At 36.5% G+C, this 21,047-nt stretch overlaps 1 protein-coding gene across 2 annotated transcripts in view; it reads left to right on the top strand.

Annotated features, from left to right (window-relative positions):
- The window catches only part of SENP7 (SUMO specific peptidase 7), a 155,316-nt gene that overhangs the window by 14,631 nt on the left and 119,638 nt on the right, over nucleotides 1–21,047 (top strand). For both annotated transcript variants that reach the window (XM_040621177.1, XM_040621178.1), the window contains one exon: nucleotides 2,632–2,730. In XM_040621177.1, the coding sequence (XP_040477111.1) occupies nucleotides 2,632–2,730 (99 nt within the window). The remainder of the gene's footprint in view (nucleotides 1–2,631; nucleotides 2,731–21,047) is intronic.

Below are 21,047 nucleotides of genomic sequence, written 5' to 3'. Positions count from 1 at the left end.
GTCCTTATCCTTGTAGCTAAATCTCTGGAACATAATTATCTACTAAATTATTCCTGGCATTTTGATAAGAGCTGAAAGTAGGTTAATTCAACACTGATCTCTTAATAGATGTGAAGTAAGAGTGTGAATACTTCGAATTCTGCTAATGTGGAGATCCACCCAGGCACCCCTATCCTGAACGTTTGAACTGAGTAACTTTTTAGGTTATTACTAGGGCCATGTAACAAATTACCCCCAAACTTAGTGGCTTGAATTTATTTTGCTCAGGAATCTGCAGTCTGGGCAGGGTTCAACTGGAGATAACTTTTGTTTTACTTGGGGGTTAGCTAGGTTGGCTTGGAGGCCAGGGCCTGTAAGGCCTGAAAAGGTTGGCTCACTCACTTTTCTTGATACCTGTGCTGAGAAGAGGCAGTATCTTGGTGCATATCTATTTCTTTTTAGATCTTTCCAGTATAGTGGTTTAAGGGTGTCCAAGATTTTTTACTTACTTGTTCAGGTCTCCTGAGAAATGTATACTGAGAGAAAGAGAAAAAAAAAAAAAAAAGAGGAAGGAAGGGAGAACACACAAGCATGTGAGAGCCAGGCTGAAGCAATAAAAGTATTGCTTTTAATGATTTAGCCTTGGAAGTCACGGTCCTGCCCAGATTCAAGGGAAAGGAATGTAGACTGCACTTGATGTTGGAGGACTGTCAGTGTCACATCATAGGAAGAGCATGTGGGATGTGGAATATTGATGTGGCCATTTTTGGAAAATAAAGTATGCCACAAAATCCAGTGTAGGCTAAATAACCTGCTCACAAAGGATCCATGGGTGTGAACAGCCTGAAGACCTTATACCCTTTGAGGAAGCAATTGTTGTTCCCTAATTAAGAATATAAAGGGGCGCCTGGGTGGCACAGCGGGGGCGCCTGGGTGGCACAGCGGTTAAGCGTCTGCCTTCGGCCCAGGGCGTGATCCCGGCGTTATGGGATCGAGCCCCACATCAGGCTCCTCCACTATGAGCCTGCTTCTTCCTCTCCCACTCCCCCTGCTTGTGTTCCCTCTCTCGCTGGCTGTCTCTATCTCTGTCAAATAAATAAATAAAATCTTAAAAAAAAAAAGAATATAAAGAAAATGATTTAGAGATAATATTGTCTTTTGCAGATGAAGAATTATAAAGAGATACCTTCTTATACAGATTAGATATAAATAATTAAGAAGTTATTAGCACCTAAGAGGATCAACTCAGAGGTGCTAGTGAAATGAGAGTTGACATATCTTTTCTTCAAATTTATTCTGTCCTCCTGCCTTTTGCTCTTCTCTCACTGAAATCATTTTATAGATTGTTACTGGTTGTAGTTGATATAGTACTTATTATATGTTATATTTTTGTAGGCTGAATTTGATGCTTAACTATTGTTTATAAATTTCTCTTAACATGAAATTTAAGGTATTTAAGTTCTAAACAAATGATTTCAAACTTGTGGTTACAATCCATACCTTCATTTGTTTATTCAGCACATCATGAGCCATACACTTTGGAGATATAAAGGCAACTAAGTCAGGGTACTCTCTTTATTTTATTTTTTAATTTTAAAAAATTTTTAAAAGATTTTATTTGAGAAAGAGTGAGAGTGAGAGAGAGAGAGAGAGCGAGAGTGCACGATCAGCGGGGAGGGGCAGAGGCAGAGGGAGAAGCACGGCTACCTGCTGAGGAGGAAGCCAGTTGCAGGACTAGATCCCAGGACCCTGGGATCACAACCGGAGCTGAAGGCAGATGCTTAACCAACTGAGTCACCCAGGCACCCAGGGCACTCTCTTTAAAGACCTCCATAGCCTGGAAAAGATGGACATGTAGACAAATATTTATAATATAGTTTGATACGTCTAATATAAATAACATAATAAAAATGTACCAAGTACTGATACCTAGAGAAAGGAATACCTAGGTGTGGGAGTGACAGTTGTGTGGATAGGGGAATAATTTTGAGCAGTTTCTGCAGTATTTCACAAGGGAAAAGTAGAGGGAAGGGCATTCATACATACATACAAAGGGAACAGTACATACAAAGGTCTAGAGATATAATATGTATTTGAAGGAAGTTGAGTAAATGGTGTGGTTGGGATGTAGAGTTAGTGATGTGTGGGTGATGTTAAAGAGCCCAGATTGTTAAGAGTTTTATCTGTAAGTAGTGGGTGCCATTATTGTATGTTAAATGTTGTAGTGATCATTAGGTTTGTGTATTAGAGAACTATGCGGAGCGTTTGAAAGATTAGAAGAGGTAGAGATGTGGGTAGGAGAATAATTAGGAGGCTATTGTGATACTTAATTTATCTACCTTAATACTGAATGAGAGGTTTTTAAAATAAAATTATATCTAACTGCCTGTAAATTAAGCACTGAATTTAAAACTCTTTAAAACTAATTGCAAAATGGGGTGTGTGTTTGGCTCAGTCAGTAGAGCTTGAGCCTCTTGATCTGGGGGTCATGAGTTCAAGCCTCATGTTAGATGTAGAGCTTATTTAAAAAAACAAAAACCCAAAAACTAATAGCAAAATGTTTAGGCAGGTTTATATAATGGTTCTTTTATTTTGGTTAATATGATTCAGTTCTTATTTATATTTTAGATTATTTTCTCATTCTGATTTCAGATAACAAAGATGTTAAATGCAAAACCAGAGGATGTTTGTGTTCAGTCACCACTGTCCAAACTTAGAAGCTCAGAACACTGGGATCTCCCTTTGCAGGGGGTAAATAAAAACTAATTTCTTTTAAGTACATAGTATTGTATGGTGTGTTTAAAGTATTTTAATAAAACTGAATTTTTGTTTTCTTATATATCCTTGTTTGAATTTTTTTGTGTTATTTGCAGGTTTTTCATTAGTTCTGGTATTTATAAGTGATGCTTTGAGGTTAGGGTCTCCTTTAGTTTAAGTATACCTTATTTTGTATGATTGTTTTCTTGAAATTTAAATCTCATTATTGTAAAACATATTTTAAATTTATGGGAATATTAAGCTTATTAGAATCATTTGCTCTTTTGCTCTTGTTTTGTAAATTTGATTCGGTGTATCTTAAAATGTGATGCAACTATACTTTAAAAGGTATTCTAATTATAAATCTGGACTTTAATTTTATTGCTATCAAGCATTATTATGGAGCTTTCATGAATAAGGCTTAAGATGACACTTTTTTTTTTTAAGATTTTATTTATTTGAGAGAGAGAGTGAGCAAGCACATGCACAGGCAGGGGGAGTGGCAGGCAGAGGGAGAGGGAGAAGCAGGCTTCCACTGAGCCGGGAACCTGAAGCGGGTCTTGATCCCAGGAACCTGGGATCACGACCTAAGCTGGAGGCAGATGCTTAATTGACTGAGCCACCTAGGTGCCCCAAGATGGCACATTTTAAGTGTTTTTTTCCTCGTGTCTGATACAACTCATGGTCAATTTTTAAAGATAGAATTTTTCTCAGATTTTCCAGTTTATCCATTTGAAGCCTGTATTAGTCTGTGAGGTTACCATAACAAAATACCAGCCTGGGTGTCTTAAACAACAGAAATTTATTTTCCAACAGTTCTGGAGGCTGATGTCCAAGATCAAGGTGCCAGTAGGGTTGGTTTCTCTAAGGCCTTTCTCCTTGGCTTACAGATGGCCATCTTTTTGCTGTTTCTTCCTATGAACTTTTTTTCTGTGTACCCACATCCCTGGTGCTTCTCTTCTTATAAGGATGCTAGTCCTGTTGGATTAGGTCCCTACCCTTATGACCTCATTTAAACTTAATTACCTTTGTAGTGGCCCCATTTCCACATATAGTCATATTGACGATGAGAACTTTAACTTATGAAATTGGCAGGGGGAAGCACAATTCAGTTCATAATGTTAGCTAGCATTTTAGGATAACAAATTTTAAGTCATGTTGAATATGTTTTTATGTTATAGACAAGAAAAATTAACCATTTATTCTACCTTGTTCTCAAAGGAAGGATTTGTCATTAATATTAGTTGCTTTAACATTTTTAAAAATTTTAACTATCAAATAATACATTTGGTTTTTATACAAGGTACAAAAAGGGAAATAATAAATGAGACGATGACTTCTGCCTGCATAAACAGAAAAAAAATTGCATAAGGTTAGAAAATTCAGGGTGGATAGAAAGGTACAGGTGAAATAAATAAAAAATCTTTCTCTGTTCCTTTTTCCTAAAGGCAACCACCATTGATAGTTTTTGTTTTTCATTCCTTTCGAGAAAAAAAAAACAAATATATGCCTACATAAATAATAATTTATATTATTTTTAAATTGTTATAGAACAGAGAACATGAAGTATATACTGTTCTGTGCTTTGTTGTTTTCATTTCATAGATTCTAACATTTTTTTTCTATTTTAACACATTTATTTTTTATTTTTAAAAATTTATTTATTGGGCATCTGGGTGGCTCAGTCGGTTAAGCGTCTAATCTTGTGCTCAGGCCATGATCCCAGGGGCCTGGGATTGAGTCCTGCATTGGGCTCCCTGCTCAGCGGGGAATATGCTTCTTCTCCTCTCCTCTGCCCCTCCGCTCTGCTCATGCTCTCCCTCACTCTCTGGCTCTCTCTCAAATAAATAAATAAAACCTGAAAAAAAAAAAGAGATTTATTTATTTATTTAAGTAATCTCTATGCTCAATGTGGAACTTGAATTCACAACCCCGAAATTAAGAATCACATGCTCTACTGACTGAGCCATCCAGGTTTCCCTATTTTAACACATTTAGATTTACATCTTTTATTTATTTTTGTTGGCTTTGTAGTACTCTAAACATTTACAATATGCCATAATTAAAAAAAGGGTTTTTTAAGTAAAATTGACACACAATATTACATTGGTTTCAGGTATACAACATGGTGATTCACCTTCTCTTTATGTTATGCTGTGCTCACAAGTGTAGTTACCATCTGTTACCCTGCATAATTTACTTACTTAGTGCACTGGTCTTAGTTGTTTCCAGAGTTTTGCGAATAGAAACAGTGCTGCAGTGAACATCATTCTTCTTTTTTTTTTAACATTGTTTTTCATATGCAGAAAACCATTTTTGAGCAGAATTACTAGGTTGAAGGGAATTTATATATTAATTTTAATAAACATTGCAAAATTGTCTCACAGAAAATACACCAATTTATATTGCCACCAACGCGAGCTTCCATTTTTCTAGAAACTTACTGGCACTGGATATTATCACACAGTAAAATTGTTGCCAATTTAATAGGAAGAAAAAAACATTTTAAGAAAATTTAGTCTTTTTGTATTTTTGTATTCTGTTTTAGGATATTGAATTTATTATGAAATAAATGTATATAATATATAATTTTACTTTATTTTACTTATGTATTTTTATGATTTTCTTTATTTATTTGAGAAAGAGACAGTACGAGCATGAGTAGGGAGAGGGGCAGAGGGAGAAACGGACTTCCCTGCTGAGCAGGGAGCCTGACATGGGGCTTGATCCCAGGACCCCGGGATCATGACGTGAGCTGAAGGAAGACGCTTAACCAACTGAGCCACCTAGGTGCCCCTAATCTATAATTAAAAACACACACACATATACACTGTCTCTTGGAAGTAGACATAGGGTTTATGTTGGGTTTGTTTTCTTAAGCAGTATCTCATTAAATGTATTTTTTCCTTTACCCTTGGGTCATTTAGTTTTTGGTCTTAAAGAGGCAGATGTGGCTTACCTGAGAGCTCTTTAGGTATTAAGTCATTGTGTTATAATCTTCTATTTTCTCTTTTTCCTTAACTCTCGATTTCAGCAGTCCCCTTTTCCTGAGAAGCTAACCATTTACTTTCTTCTTTAGTTCCCTCTAACCCACTGAATAAAACAGGGTCTCTTTAGAGACATATTTTCTTTTCCTATGCCTACTTTCCCATCTGAGTTGGATATCTTCCTGAAGATAGTGATACTTAAGGTTTTGGAAATCTGTATTCTGTTTGAGATTTAGAGTGGCACATGTGTCAGCATTGCTATGCTCTCTTGTTTCTTTAGACTTCACAGTATTTGCTAAGTATGCTTCATAGTTTGTAGAGTTTGAGGCTGTGCCAGTATCTTGCTTAATTGTTTCTTTCACACACTTTTTTTTTTAAGATTTATTTTTTAAAGTAATCTCTACACCCAGTGTGGGACTTTAATTTACAACTGCGAGATCAAGAGTCCCATGCTGTACTGACTGAGCCAGCCAGGCACTCCCCACATACCCTTTTTAAATTGTTTTTAGTGTGTTTCTGTGAACGACAAAGAGATAACTTTGTATAATCTGTAGCAGAATTTTAACTCATTTATTTACTTATTTGTGGTTTTTATTGAGATATAATTACATGAAATAAGTTGCACAGGTCTTAGGTATATGATTGGATGAGTATTGACTAATGTGACATATGTAACCAATCCCACTCAAAAATGGTTCCCTATAATATGAAAAGTGATGTTCGTTGTCCCATTGTTTCCAAAGGAATAGAGCATTGTCATGAGCCTTGAAGGTTCCCTTGTCTCCCTTTCCACTGTATCTTATCTTTGCCTGCTGTCCCGACCCCCACCCCACTCTGGCAACCACTTTTCTGATTTCTATTTCTGTAGGGTAGTTTTGCCTGTTCATACGATATTCTTTTGTGTTTTGCTTCTTTTGCTCAATAAATAAAATCTTAAAAAAAAAAGACATTTTCACATGTTGATTGGCTATTGTGTATCTTTTTTGCGAAGTGTGTGTTCGATTTTTTTGCCTTTTAAAAATAATTTTTTTTGAGAATTTATATGCAATTGAATTAATCCATTTTAATTCTTCTTTGAACTTTGACAAATGTATATGCTTTTGGAACCACCACCATAATAAAGGGTGTGTGTGTGTATTTGTAGTTTTTTTTTCAGTGTACAGTTCTGAGTTACAAGATCTGTATAGACTCATATAAGTATCATTGACAATGAAGATATTGTAGTGTTCCATTACTCCAAAACATTCCCTGGTGCTCTCCCCTTTGTAATTATACTCTGTCCCCACGTTTAACCCCTGGTAACATTGTTTTCTCTAGCTATACCTCTACATTTTCCAGAATGTCACATAAATAGGGAATCATAGAGTGTGTAATGTTTTGAGAGTGACTTTTTATTCAGCATAATGCCATTGAAATTCATTCATGTTTCTTGTGTATCAGTAATTTATCTGTTCCCCCCCACTGAAGGACATATGGGTTGTTTCCATGTTTTGGCCATTAGGAATAAAGCTGCTATAAATATTTGCATACATTTTTTTTTGTGAGCATAAATTTTAATTTCTCTAGGGTAAATATTTAGGAGTGGGATTCCTGGGTCATATGATAAGAGTATATTAAATGCCAAACTGATTTCCAGAGTGGTTGTACCATTTTGCATTCCCACAGCAATGTATAGAGAGTTCTGGGTGCTCTGTATCTTTCTTAGCACTTCATATTGCCAGTTTGTTTATTTTTTTAATTAATGGATTTTATTTTTTAGAGTAATTTTAGATTTACAGAAAAATTGAAGGGACAGTACTGGCAATACCTATCTACTCCTCAATTCTTCCTCCCCTAGTACCTCTACACAATTTCCTTTATTAATATCTTTGCGTCAGTGTGGTACATTTGTTACAGTTGATAAGCCAGTACTGATAAATTATTATTATTATTTATTGGATATAACTGACATACACATTGTATTAGTTTTAGGTGTACAGCATAATAATTTGATATATATATTGCAGAATGATTAGCACAGTAAGCTTAGTTTACATCCATTAGCACACATAGTAATAGTTTTCTTATGATGAGACTTTTAAGATCTACTCTCTCAGCAACTTCCAGATAAATAATCAGTATCGTTAAGTAAATCACCATGCTGTATATTACATTCCCAGGACTTATTTATTTTGTAACTAAAAGTTTGTACCTTTTGACCTCCTTCACCCACTTTGCCCACTCCCCACCTCTGACAACTACAAATTTGTTCTTTTGATGAGTTTGGATTTCTTTTTTTTCTCTTAGATTCCTCCTATAAGTGAGATCATACAGTATTTGTTTATTTGTCTTACTTCAGTTAACATTAGGCCCTCAGGGTCCATCCTTTTTGTGCAAATGGCAAGATTTTTTTTTTTATCATTGACTAATTTTCCATTGTGCATGTATACCACATTTTCTTTTTCCATTCATCTGTTGATACACACATTGTTTCCATGTCTTGGTTATTGTAAATAATGCTGCAGTGAACATGGGGTTGCAGATATCTTTTTGAAATGGTGATTTCATTTCCTAAGGACAAATACCCAGAAGTGGAAGTGGAATTGCTGGCTTAAATGGTAGTTCTATTTTAAATTTTTTTGAGGAACCTCCATACTGTTTTCCATATTGGTTGTACCAATTTACATTCCCATCAACAGTACACAAGGATTCCCTTTTCTCCACATCCTCACCAACACTTGTTATGTCTGTGCCTTTATGATAATGTCTGTTCTAACAGGTGTGAGATGATATTTCACTGTGGTTTTGATTTGCATGATCCCAGGACCCTGGGATCATGACCTGAGCTGAATGAAGGTAGACACTTAACCGACTGAGCCACCCAGGTGCCCCTACACTCTGCCCATTTTTAAATTGAATTTTTTTTTTTTAAAGATTTTATTTATTTATTCGACAGAGATAGAGACAGCCAGCGAGAGAGGGAACACAAGCAGGGGGAGTGGGAGAGGACGAAGCGGGCTCATAGCGGAAGAGCCTGATGTGGGGCTCGATCCCATAACGCCGGGATCACGCCCTGAGCCGAAGGCAGACACTCAACCGCTGTGCCACCCAGGCGCCCCTAAATTGAATTTTTAAAATGCTGTTGAGTTGTATGAGTTCTTTATATGTTTTAGATATTAACCTCTTATTAGATACGTGATTTGCAAATAATTTCTTTTTTTTTTTTTATAATGATTTTTTATTATATTATGTTAGTCACCATACAGTACATCCCCGGTTCTCGATGCAAGGCTCGATGATTCATTAGTAGCGCATAACACCCAGTGCACCATGCAATATGTGCCCTCCCCACTACCCATCACCGGCCCATCCCACTCCCCCCCCCCCGTAGTCCTCAGTTTGTTTCTCATAGTCCATAGTCTCTCATGTTTCATTCCCCCTTCTGATTACCCCACCTTTCTTTATCCCTTTCTTCCCCTACTGATCATTCTAGTTCTTACGTTCCATAGATGAGAGAAATCATATGATAGTTATCTTTCTCTGCTTGACTTATTTCACTTAGCATTATCTCCTCCAGTGCCGTCCATGTTGTAGCAAATGTTGAGAACTCGTTTGATTACCGTTTGATCTCCTTATATAGTACAAGGCTGTTCAGATTATCAGTTTCCTCATAATTCATTCTTGGTAGGTCATGTCTAGGAGTTTACCCATTTTCTAGGGTTGTCCAGAATGTTGTTGTGTAATAATTTTTTCATAGTAGCCTCTTATGATTTTTATAGTTTAGTGGTATCATTAGCAGTGTCTCTTCTTTCATTTCTGGTTTTATTTATTGAATTCTCTCTCTTTTTCTTGGTTGGTCTAGCTAAAGGTTTATCAATTTCATTTATCTTTTCAAATACCAGCTCTTAGTTTCTTATCTTTCTGTTGTCTCTTTAGTCTCAATTTCTACTCTGATCTTTGTTAATTCCTTCATTCCAGTTAACTTACGGGCTTAGTTTGTACTTTTCTAATTCCTTGAAGTGTAAGTGACATTTGAGGTCTTTCTGTTTCTTATTGTGGATGCTTATTGCTATGAACTTTTTTCTTAATACTGCTTTTGTTGCATCCCATGTTTTTTTTTTTTAAAGATTTTGTTTATTTATTTGACAGAGATAGAGACAGCCAGCGAGAGAGGGAACACAAGCAGGGGGAGTGGGGAGGAATAAGCAGGCTCATAGCGGAGGAGCCTGATGTGGGGCCGATCCCATAACGCTCGGGATCACGCCTTGAGCCTAAGGCAGACGCAACCGCTGTGCCACCCAGGCGCCCAGATCCCATAAGTTTTTATATATTGCCATTTTCATATGTCTCAAGGTATTTTTAATTGTCTTATGATTTCTTCTTTGGTTGTTCAGGAGACATGTTGTTTGATCTCCACATATTTGTGCTGAGTTTTCAGTTTTCTTCTTGTGATTGATAGGTAGTTTTGTACCATTGTATTTGGAAAAGATGCTTGGTATGATATCAATCTTCTTATATTCATTTATTTAAAACATTTTTAAGTTTAAATTATTTAAAAACTCTTTAACCATCATCACCCACCCACCCTCATCCTCCCCACCAATCCTTTCTTTTGTTTTTTTTGGGGGAGGCAGAGAAGGATGGGGGTGGGAGAGAGAGAGAGAGAGAGGGACAGACTCTGAGCAGTCTTCATGCCCACTGTGGAGCTCGATGCTTGGCTTGATTTCACAACTCCTGAGATCATGACCTGAACGAAATCAAGAGTCAGATGCGGGGCCACCTGGGTGCGCAGTCGAAGCGTCTGCCTTCGGCTCAGGCGTGATCCTGGCGTTCAGGATGGAGTCCCACATCGGGCCTCTTGCTGGGAGCCTGCTTCTTCCTCTCCCACTCCCCTGCTGTGTTCCTCTCTCGCTGGCTGTCTCTCTGTCACATAAATAAATAAAATCTTAAAAAAAAAAAAAAAAGAAAAAAAGAGTCAGATACTTAACTCAGTGAGTACCCAGGTGCTCCCCCAAATCTTCATAAGTTTATTAAGACTTGTTTTGTGGCCTAATGTCTGATGTGTTCCAGAGAATGTTCCATGTATGTCTGAGAAGAATGTATATTCTGCTGTTTTTGGATGGAATGTTCTATAAATGTCTTTTAAATCCATCTGGTCTAATGTGCTGTTTTAGTCCAGTCCTTTCTTGATTCTCTCTGGATGATCTATCCATTGGAGAAAGTGTGGGGTATTGAAGTCTGCATACTATTATTGTATTGTTGTTTATTTCTCCCTTTAATCTGTTAGTATTTGCATTACATATTTAGATGTTCCTATATTGGGCATAAATACTTACAAATATTATATCCTCGTGTTGGATTGAGCCCCTTTATCATTATATAATGACCTACTCTTTGTCAGTTACTGCAGTTTCTGTTTCAAAGTGTATTTTGTCTCATTAAGCGCACTGACCCCAGCTTTTTGGTTTCCCCTTTTAGAATATCTTTCCCGATCCCTTCTTTTTTAACTTATGTGTGTTGTTAAAGGTGAAGTGAGTCTCTCAGGCGTATATAGTTTTTTTTTTTTTTTTACCCATTTAATCACTCATGTCTTGATTAGAGAATTTATACCATTACATTTAAGAAGTATTGATAGGTATGGACTTATTGCCATTTTGTTAATTAGTTTTAACTGTTTTGTAATTCCCTGTTTCTTTCTCTTGCTCTATTGCTGATCTATTTGATGATCTTCTGTGGTGATATTGATACCTTTCCCTTTGTCTTTGTGTATCTACTGAAGATTTTTGCCTTGTGTTTACCATGAGGCTTACAAAAACATCTTTATAGCATTATATTTTAAGTTGATAGTCATTAAGCTTGAATTCATTCTAAAGCTCTACATTTTTATCCACCCCCATTTTGTTTTTGATGTTACAATTTGCTATTTTGTGTGTATCCATTAATGAATTATTGTAGTTAGAGTTTTTTTTTTTAACATTTTTCCTTTAGCCTTTATATTATACTTAGAAGTGGTTAGCCCACCACAATTATATTAGCTTATTCTCGAATTTATGTATTTGCTTTTACTAGTGAGATTCATACTTTCACGTTTTCTTGTTACTAATTAGCAGCCTTTTGTTTTGGATTAAGAACTCCCTACAACATTTCTTATAAAGCTAGTCTAAGGTGATGAGTTCCTTTACCTTCTGCTTGTCTTGAAAACTCTATCTCTTCTTGAATTCTGGAAGACACCTTTGGCGGTTTTATTCTTGTTTTTGGTGGTTTGTTTGAGTACCTTTTTTTTTTTTTTTTAAGTTTATTTATTTTTAGGTGATCTCATGCCCAATGTGGTGCTCAGACTCACAACCCCTGAGATTATGAATTGCATGCTCTACCAGCTCAGCCAGCCAGTACCCAGTTTCAGCACTTTTAATACATAATGCACTTTGTTCTGGCCTGAAAGTTTCTGCTGAAAAATCTGCTAATAATATTTTGGGAGGGGTTTCCTTGTATATAACAAGTTATTGTTCTCTTGTTGCTTTTTAAATTCTCCTTGTGTTTAACTTTTTGTAATTTAACTATAATGTGTCTTGGTGTGAATCTCTTTGGAGACCTAATTTGGAACATCTATTTTTGAACTTTCTGAGCTTCCTGGATTTGAAAGTCTGTTTCCTCCCCATTATTTCTTAAGATAATTTCTGGCACTTTTCTCTCTCTTCTCCTTCTGGGGCCTCTATAATGTGAATATTGTTCCATCTGATGTTGTTCCATAAATCCCTTATTATATACTCACTCTTTTTAATTTCTTTTTCTTTCTGGTCTTTTCTTTGGTCTTCTGAATGGGTGAATTCAGAATTCTTGAAGGCTGCCCTATCTTTGACTGGTCCTTTCTTTTACTTCATCTAGGTCTACTGTTGAAATTCTTAGTTCTGTTATTGTATTCTTCAGCTCTGTGATTTCTGTTTGGTACTTATATATTTTCTTTGTTGAAATTTTCACTGTGTCCATGTGTTGTTCTCCTGATGTTGTAAGCCTCTTTATAACAGTTGTTTTAAACTATTTATTAGGTAAGCCACTTATCTCCATTTCGTTAAGGTCTTTTTCTGATGTTCTTTTGTTTGAAACATATTCCTTTGCTTCATTTTCCTTCACTCTAGTTGGTTTCTGTGCATTATATGAAACAGCCACCTCCTAGTCTTGAAGGTATGATCTTGTATAGGAGTTGAACTCTATCTTAGCTCTTGGTTGTCTCTCAGACCTTTCGGATTATCAAAGTTGACTTCTTTTTTCTTATGTGTCTTCCAGTAGTTGAGGGTGTGCCAAGACCTGTCAGTGTCTCTAAGGGTGATCTCAGTCAGGCTGGTTGGAAGGTGGATCCTCAGGCAGCAACTTTAAAAGTATGCAAAGATACCTCTTTCAGGGGAGACTGGTAGATGAGTGTTTCTGTCTGTCTCCCTGTGCTGTGCCCTGGGGATAGCTGGTGTTAAGAACTTTCTCTGTTTGTTTCAGTCCTGTGGAATCCATGAACATATTCTCCACTGGCACCATAGCCACATGATCAAGGGGCATCCCATAGGTAGCAGCTGCAAAAACCGGGGTGTCAGACTTGTGCAAAGCTCCTTCAGGAGATGATGGCACTGGAGTGAAGCAGAGGGAGATACAAAGATGGCATCTGCTTGGCTCTGTGGTCTCCGAGAGAATTGTGAGTTGGCTCTAAATGCATGTTATGAAGCCTGTCCCCAGGTTCGGTTTTTACATAAACAAATAGACCTCTTTCTGGTGTGTTTCAATCAGCTACCTCTATGCTGGGTCCTGGAATGTTAGCCATGGTGAGTCCACGTGAATCTTTAAGAACTGTCTCTTGGTTTGCTGTGGTTTGTGATTTTCATGGATGCATGCGTGTTGGCTTTCAAAGCTAGATGTTTTAGTTGCCTGTCTCCCGGTGATAATCTTAAAGGTCAGGGTGCCAGATGTCGGGTCCAAATTCTTTGTACCTAGGCAGAAGCTGGAGTTGTCAGTTCTCTCCTGGTTGTGCTATTTTGCTGGGGGTGGTGTTTATGGCAAGATCATCTCAGCTTCTCCTACATGTTTCAGTGTTTTTTCTCATTCCTATGGTATTTAGAGGAGTTGTTCAGCTAGTTTCTGGATTTTTCAGAGGGAATTGTTGTATATGTAGGTTTGGTATGTCTGTGGGAGGAAGTGATTTCAGGAGCCTCCTACACTGTCATCTTGAACTGGAACTATCCCTGGTAGATTATTGTTAGTTGACGCTCCATAGTTTACGTTAGGGTTCACATTTTGTCTAGTATATTCTGTCTTTTGACAAGTGTATAATGGCATGCAACTACCATTACAATGTGATACAGAATAATTTCAATGTTAAAAATATCTTTTGTGCTCCACTGATCTTTTTAATATCTCCAGTTTTATTCTTTTTCTTTCTTTCTTTCTTTCTTTCTTTCTTTCTTTCTTTCTTTCTTTCTTTTTCTTTCCTTTTCTTCCTTCCTTTCTTTCTTTTTTTTTTAAGATTTTATTTATTTATTTGACAGAGATAGAGACAGCCAGCAAGAGAGGGAACACAAGCAGGGGAGTGGGAGAGGAAGAAGCAGGCTATAGCGGAGGAGCTTCCGGGATGTGGGGCTCGATCCCATAACGCCGGGATCACGCCCCCTGAGCTGAAGGCAGACGCTTAACTGCTGTGCCACCCAGGCGCTCTCTTCTTTCTTTTTTTCTTAAAGATTTTATTTATTTATTTGACAGAGAGACAGCCAGTGAGAGAAGGAACACATGCAGGGGAGGGGAGAGGAAGAAGCAGGCTCCCAGTGGAGGAACCTGATGTGGGGGCTCGACCCCAACGCCGGTCACGCCCTGAGCCGAAGGCAGCCGCCCAACGACTGAGCCACCCAGGCGCCCCATCCAGTTTTTACTTTTCTGTAATGTCACATGGAATCATACAAACTTTTCAGATTGTTTTCTTCCATTAGCAATATGCTTTTACATTCATCATGTCTTTTTGTGGCTTGATAGCTCATTTCTTAAAAAAAAGAATTTTTTGGGGGGCGCCTGATGGCTTAGTCAGTTAAGCGCCTGACTTGTTTTTGGCTCAGGTCATGGTCTCAGGGTCCTGAGATCAAGCACTTCATTGGGCTCCCTGCTCAGTGGGGAGTCTGCTGCTTTTCTCTCTCTCCCTCTGCCTTTCTACCCACTCATGTGTGCTCTCTCTCTATCTCTTTCTCTAAAATAAATAAATAAATCTTTAAAAATAAACTTTTCACTAGAGCAGCTTTAGGATTGCAGAAAATTGAGCGGAAGGTACAGTTCCATATGTCCCTTTGCCTCCACACATGCATAGCCTCCCGATTATTGTTTTATTGCTGACTAATATTCCATTAAGTGGATGTAGCACAGTTTGTTTATCCATCACCCGTTAAAAGACATCTTGTTTGCTTCCAGGTTTTGGCAATTATGAATAAAGCCACAGTAAATATTCATGTACACGTTTGTGTGGACATGTTTCCCACTTATTTCAATAAATACCAAGGATTGCAGTTGTTGGATTGTATGTTAAGGTATGTTTAGTTTTGCTCATGGAATTGCTAAACTGTCTTCCAAAAATGGTTGTACATTTACATTCCCACCAGATCTAAAGATTTCCTAATGCTCCACATTCTAGTTGACATTTGGTATTGTCAGTGTCTTATGTTTTAGCAATTCTAATAGGTGTATAGTGTGGTATCTTGTTTTAACTTGGAAGTTCTCTCTTGATGACATATTTTCTTGAGTTTTTTTCATAGTGTATTTTTGCCAGCTGTGTATCTTCTTTGGTGAGGTGTGCCTTCAGATCCTTGGCCTTTTAAACTTGGATTGTTTTCTTTTTTAGAGTTTTAGGAAACCACACTGTATTTTTGGATATCAGTCTTTTATCAGATATGTATTTTGCAAAATTTTTTTCTAGTCTTTGTGTTATCTTTTCATTCTCTTAATGGTCTTTCACAAAGCAGAAGTTTTAATTTCAGGGAAGGCCAAATTATCATTTTTTTCCCTTCATGGATAGTGCTTTTAGGTATTATATCTAAGAAGTAATTGCCTAACGCAAGTTCACCTAGGTTTTCTGATATTATCTTTTAGGAGTTTTATAGTTTTCATTTTATATTTAGACCTGTGGCCCATTTTTGCATTAATTTTGTGAAAGATGTAAGACTTATGTCTCTGACTCTTCTACATGGATATCAGCACCATTTGTTGGAAATACTAGCCTTTATGTATTGAATTGCCATTGTCCCATGTCATAGATCAGTTGATTACATTATGTGGATCTGTTTCTCAGCTATTTATTCTGCTCCATTGATCTATTTGTTTGTCCATGCATGCTATCTTGGTTACTGTAGCTTTTGCAGAAGTCTTGACATCAGGAGTGTAAGTTTTCCAAGTTTGTTTTTCTTCAATATTGTATTGGCTATTCTGGGTCTTTTTTCTATTTAAATTTAGAATCACTTTGTCACTATCCACAAACAACTTTGTTGGGATATTGATTGGTGTTGACTTTGTAGATTAAGTTGGGAGGACAACTTATTGAGTCTTCCTATCCATGTACATGAAATATCTATTTAGATCTTTGATACCTTTTAACACAGTTTTGTGTTTTTTGTCATAGATTTTGTATATATTTTATTTGATTTGTACATAAATTTACTTTTTTTGTGCTGATGTATTGTTTTTAATTTCAAATTCCAATGTTAATTATTTTTAAAGAAGAAGGTAATTGACTTTTGTATAAATATCTTGTTTCCTGCACCATTGCTAAAATGGCTGTTTGTTGAAGGAGTTTTTTTTTTTTTAAATCGATTCTTTGGGATTTTCACCTTAAATAAAAGTTTTATTTTTTCCCCCAGTCTGTGTACTTTTTATTTCCTTTTCTTATTTTACAACATTTTCTAGGGCTTCAGTATGAGGCTGAATAGGATTGCTGAAAGGGTACATCCTTGCTTTGTTTTTTATTTTAGTGTGGAAGCATCTGGTTTCTTACCATAGGTATATTTTCTGTAGGTTTGCTGTAGATTTCTTTATTAGATTGAGAACAGTCCCTTCTCTTGCTACTTTGCTGAGAATTTTCTTTAAAAAAAAAGTCGTAAATGGCTTTTAGAGTTTGTCAGATTTTTTTTCCACCTATGTGTTTTGGTGCTCTAATGTTGAGCACGTAGATATTAAAGATTGATGTTATGTCTTCTGGGAGAATTGACCCCTTTTATCATTATGTAGTATTTATCTTTACCCCTATTTCCTCCAAATTGATAAATTTTTCTTTTTCTTAAGTTTGTTGAGTCCGAAATCAGTATAGCTACTCTAGCTTTTTGATCTGTGATAGAACGGCATATCTTTATCCCTTGACTTTTCATATTATGTTTGGTGTGTAGTTTTTTTTTTTTTTTCTGGGGATTGACTTTGAATATTGAACTACCTTTCTGCCCTAGAATAAACCCTTCAAACTGCCTGTATTGTATTATTCTTTCATATATTACTTGTTTTGACTCTAATTTTTTTGTTGAGTGTTTTTGTCTATGCTTATTTGGAGATGTTGGTCTTTAGTTTTTTTTTTCTTCTCTTTGTAGTGCCATTATATGGATTCGAGTATCAGTGCAATGCTTACATTATAGAATGAAGTGTGAACTGTTCACTTCTAGTTAATGGAATAGAGAGTATAGAATTCATTTTCTTACTTAAATGTCTGATTTTGCTGGGAAAACTCTCGGACCTTTAGAGGCTAGGAGTTAGTGGAAGGAAGGGTGGCAACTGTGTTTATAAAAGTGGTAGCAGAAAGATGTGTGTAACCCAGCTGTTTATATCTTGACTTTGGTTGTGGTCACACAGATGTGCACATAATGATAAAAAGAGCACTGAACTAAAAATGCACTTTATACACAAATGTGTGCATATAAAACAGGGACATCTTAATAAGGTCATGAATTGTCTCATTGTTAATTTCCCTGGTTATATATTTTTCTGTTGTCATGTAGGATGTTTGGGGAAAACATTGGGGAAAAAGTGGCTTGAAGAGTATAAAGATTCTCCAGACCTTCCCCCATAATACATCCAATGGCTCAGTAGATACTAGTTAGCAAATAATTTCAGCTTATGTTTTTTGTTAAGCGTTTTCTGTTGGCATTACATGTTGCTTACTTTGGAAACTGGATGAAGAACCAGTCGAGTTGAAATTCTGATATAAAGTTAAATCTATGGGGCGCCTGGGTGCACGGCTGGGCGTCTGCCTTCGGCTCGGGCGTGTTCCCGCTATGGGATCGAGCCCCACATCAGGCTCCTCCGCTATGAGCCTGTGCTTCTTCCTCTCCCACTCCCCCTGCTTGTGTTCCCTCTCTCGCTAGCTGTCTCTATCTCTGTCAAATAAATAAATAAATAAATCTTTAAAAAATAAAGTTAAATCTAGACCAATAATCTCAATTGGTTGGAAAGTCATCATGGATTTTTACTACAGTGTTTGTGATGGGGTAAGTAGTGTGAACAAAGTCAGCATTTTCCTCAAGATACAGCTTGTTCCCTTTTAGTATCTACAGGAAGCACTCAGTTGAGATTGTCAACCCCACACCACTTAGAATGCATGTAGAGTTGATTTTGTCTAAGAAAATTTTTTAATAGTTATTGTGGACCATTTTATTGAATTAGCATAGTATTTTATTTTTGGTGTCCTTGGAGAGGGATAAATTTATGTAACTGAATGCTTTGATTCTGTCAGTAAACAAAGTCTTTTTTTTTTTCTTCTAAAAGTTCTTTTTCATATTTAAAATAAAATTATTCATGCTATCTTAACTTTCCTATTTGTGGTCGGTAGCTTAGATTATGTATGGGAATAAATTCCCATTCATAATCAGTTTGTTGGAGAATTCTTTGTTATGTGATTTTTATTTTCAGAGATAAGATATAATAGGTTCATAGGACTAAAAGAAAAACAAGTCATAAGTGTGAAAAATACAAATTACTAACCCAGCCTACAATTTAACAAATTTTTAAAAAGAAAATATGTAAATATTTTAATGTGATATTACGTATAAGAAACAAGTGATCAAAGTCGAGGAATTTTATTTTCATTTGCAACATTTCTGGATATACTTCAGGTTACCTTGATATGGTAGGATTCAATAATTCAGAGTTAATGACATTTTAATTAATCTCCTTCCTATTAAAGTTGTCTCCAGTTTGTCTTCATGAGTTCATCTTATTTTTGTAATAGTTTAAAACTCTTATTCTTTTTTGCCCCTCTTGTGGGTGTGGGAATACGGTTGTTGTCTTCTCTTATACAGAATCTGAGTGGCTCAAAGACTAGTACTCTTTCATCATTTTGCACATGTAGGTAACCTGATTATAGTATGATTAGCGGTTACAAAAATTCAAATAATATAAAATTGAAGGTTGCATTTACTGTGAGGTTAGTGGAACAATTACAGGGAACTAGTTGGCCAGTGTTCTGAGCATTCAGCTCCTTAAGCCAAATCCTTCCTAGTCCTCATTGCAGTTGGATGTAAACAGATAATATAATTCATTGTGAGAAGTGTTATCAGTAATAAGATATGCAAAACTATAATGATTGTAGGAGAGATTGATTTACTTCTGTGAGAGGGTGAGGAAGTTTTCTTGGTGGTACTAGATTGGGGTTTACTGGACAAAGAGAACTAGGAGGGTAAAGCTTCTAGTAAGGAAACATAAGTTGAAGGATGAAACTGCATAGCACTTTCTAGGGAACTACAGATAGTTTAGTATGGTCAGAATACAAGATGCATGGGAAGCAGACGGAGAAATGAAAACACAATTATTATTATTATTATTTTTCCTCCTTTAAGTAGTCAGAAACACTTAAGAATGTAAGCAGGAGAGTGACAACAGATTTGCATTTTTTAAAGGTTTAACTTTCATGATGAAGCAAGATGCTAGATTAGGGAGGGTAAGAGACCATCGGCAGGGAATACTATTAGGATAACATTGTAAGAGTCTAGGGTCAGAAAATGAGAAGAGGCAGAACTAAGACAATGATAGTGAAAATGGAGAGATGTAGTTTTAATCTTGTAATATTGATAGATTTACATTTTGTAGTGAAATGGGAGTGACAGATGTGTTTAAGTTGATATCTTGATGGCGGATTTCTGAGAATTTATATAATTTAGAATTAAAGCATTGGAAGAATTTAGGCTTATGGGAGAAAGCATCTTAATCATTTTGTCGAACTTCACTTTCCTCCGATAAAATGTGTTTTATACCATGCAGGGTTGTGGTGATAATGAGATAACATAATTTCTAGAGAATTAAAAAGATGTTTATCGGAGGGCTGTCATGTTCAAAACAGTGTTTTTATTTTTTCATTAATTTTTTATCTTTAAAAATTTATTTTAAATTGTGGTTAAATACACATAACATAAAATTTATCATTTCAACCATTTTTAGGGTACAACACTTGGCGTGAAGTACATTCACATTGTTGTGCCACCATTATCACCATCTATCTCCAGAACTTCTTATATCTTGCAAACCTGAAACACTCTACCCATTAAATGATACTTCATTTCTCCCTCTCTCAGCCCCAGGCAACTACCATTCTACTTCCTACCTTTATGAATTTGACTACTTTTAGATACTTCATGTAACTTGAATCATACAGTATCTTTCTTTGTTACTGACTTATTTCACTTAGCATAATGTAATCGGTGGGGAAACCAAGTCTTCCTCCTTTTGTTTCTCATTTACCTCACACTACTATCATATTTACAGTACTTTGACACCAGAGGGTGTGTGGGTTTTCCCTTACTAGCAGTGCTCTGTGATACCAGCTGGGTATTCTACAATTTCTCTAATTCAATCCTGACTCTTACTTGGAAATAGTGTCAGATCCCTATAAGTTAGGGGTCGGTCCCATAAGAGTCCTCCCATCCCCCTTCAGATGCCAGTCACAAGTCCAGCTGTCACCTGTGCTTTGATTGAGTGGCTATAAATCTAAGGTTCCCACAGCTACCCGTAAGCAACTAGGCTTCATTAATTTATGCTAGAGCTGCTAAGAGAAATCCTCAGGAAAATACTTACATTTACTCAGTTTATTGAAGGATATGATAAAGGATACCATTGAACAGTTAGATGAAGAGATACACAGGGCGGGTCTGGAGGGTCTTAGTGCAGGGAGCCTCTGTCCTTGTGGAGTTCACGTGTGTGGTTTGTGGAGTGTTCACCAACCTGACAATGCCTGAGTCCCATACTGTTGGGATTTTTATGGAAGCTTCCCGATGTAGATATAACTTATTAAGTCTGTTTTCGCCTTTTTCGCCTCTCTAGAAAATGGACAGTGAGGCTCAAAAATTCAAGCTTCTAATT

This window comes from Ursus maritimus, unplaced genomic scaffold, assembly GCF_017311325.1.
Source record: "Ursus maritimus isolate PB19 unplaced genomic scaffold, ASM1731132v1 scaffold_4, whole genome shotgun sequence".
Lineage (NCBI taxonomy): Eukaryota > Metazoa > Chordata > Mammalia > Carnivora > Ursidae > Ursus > Ursus maritimus.
The sequence above is the reverse complement of the archived record's forward strand: the minus strand, read 5'-3'. Positions and strand labels throughout refer to the sequence as shown.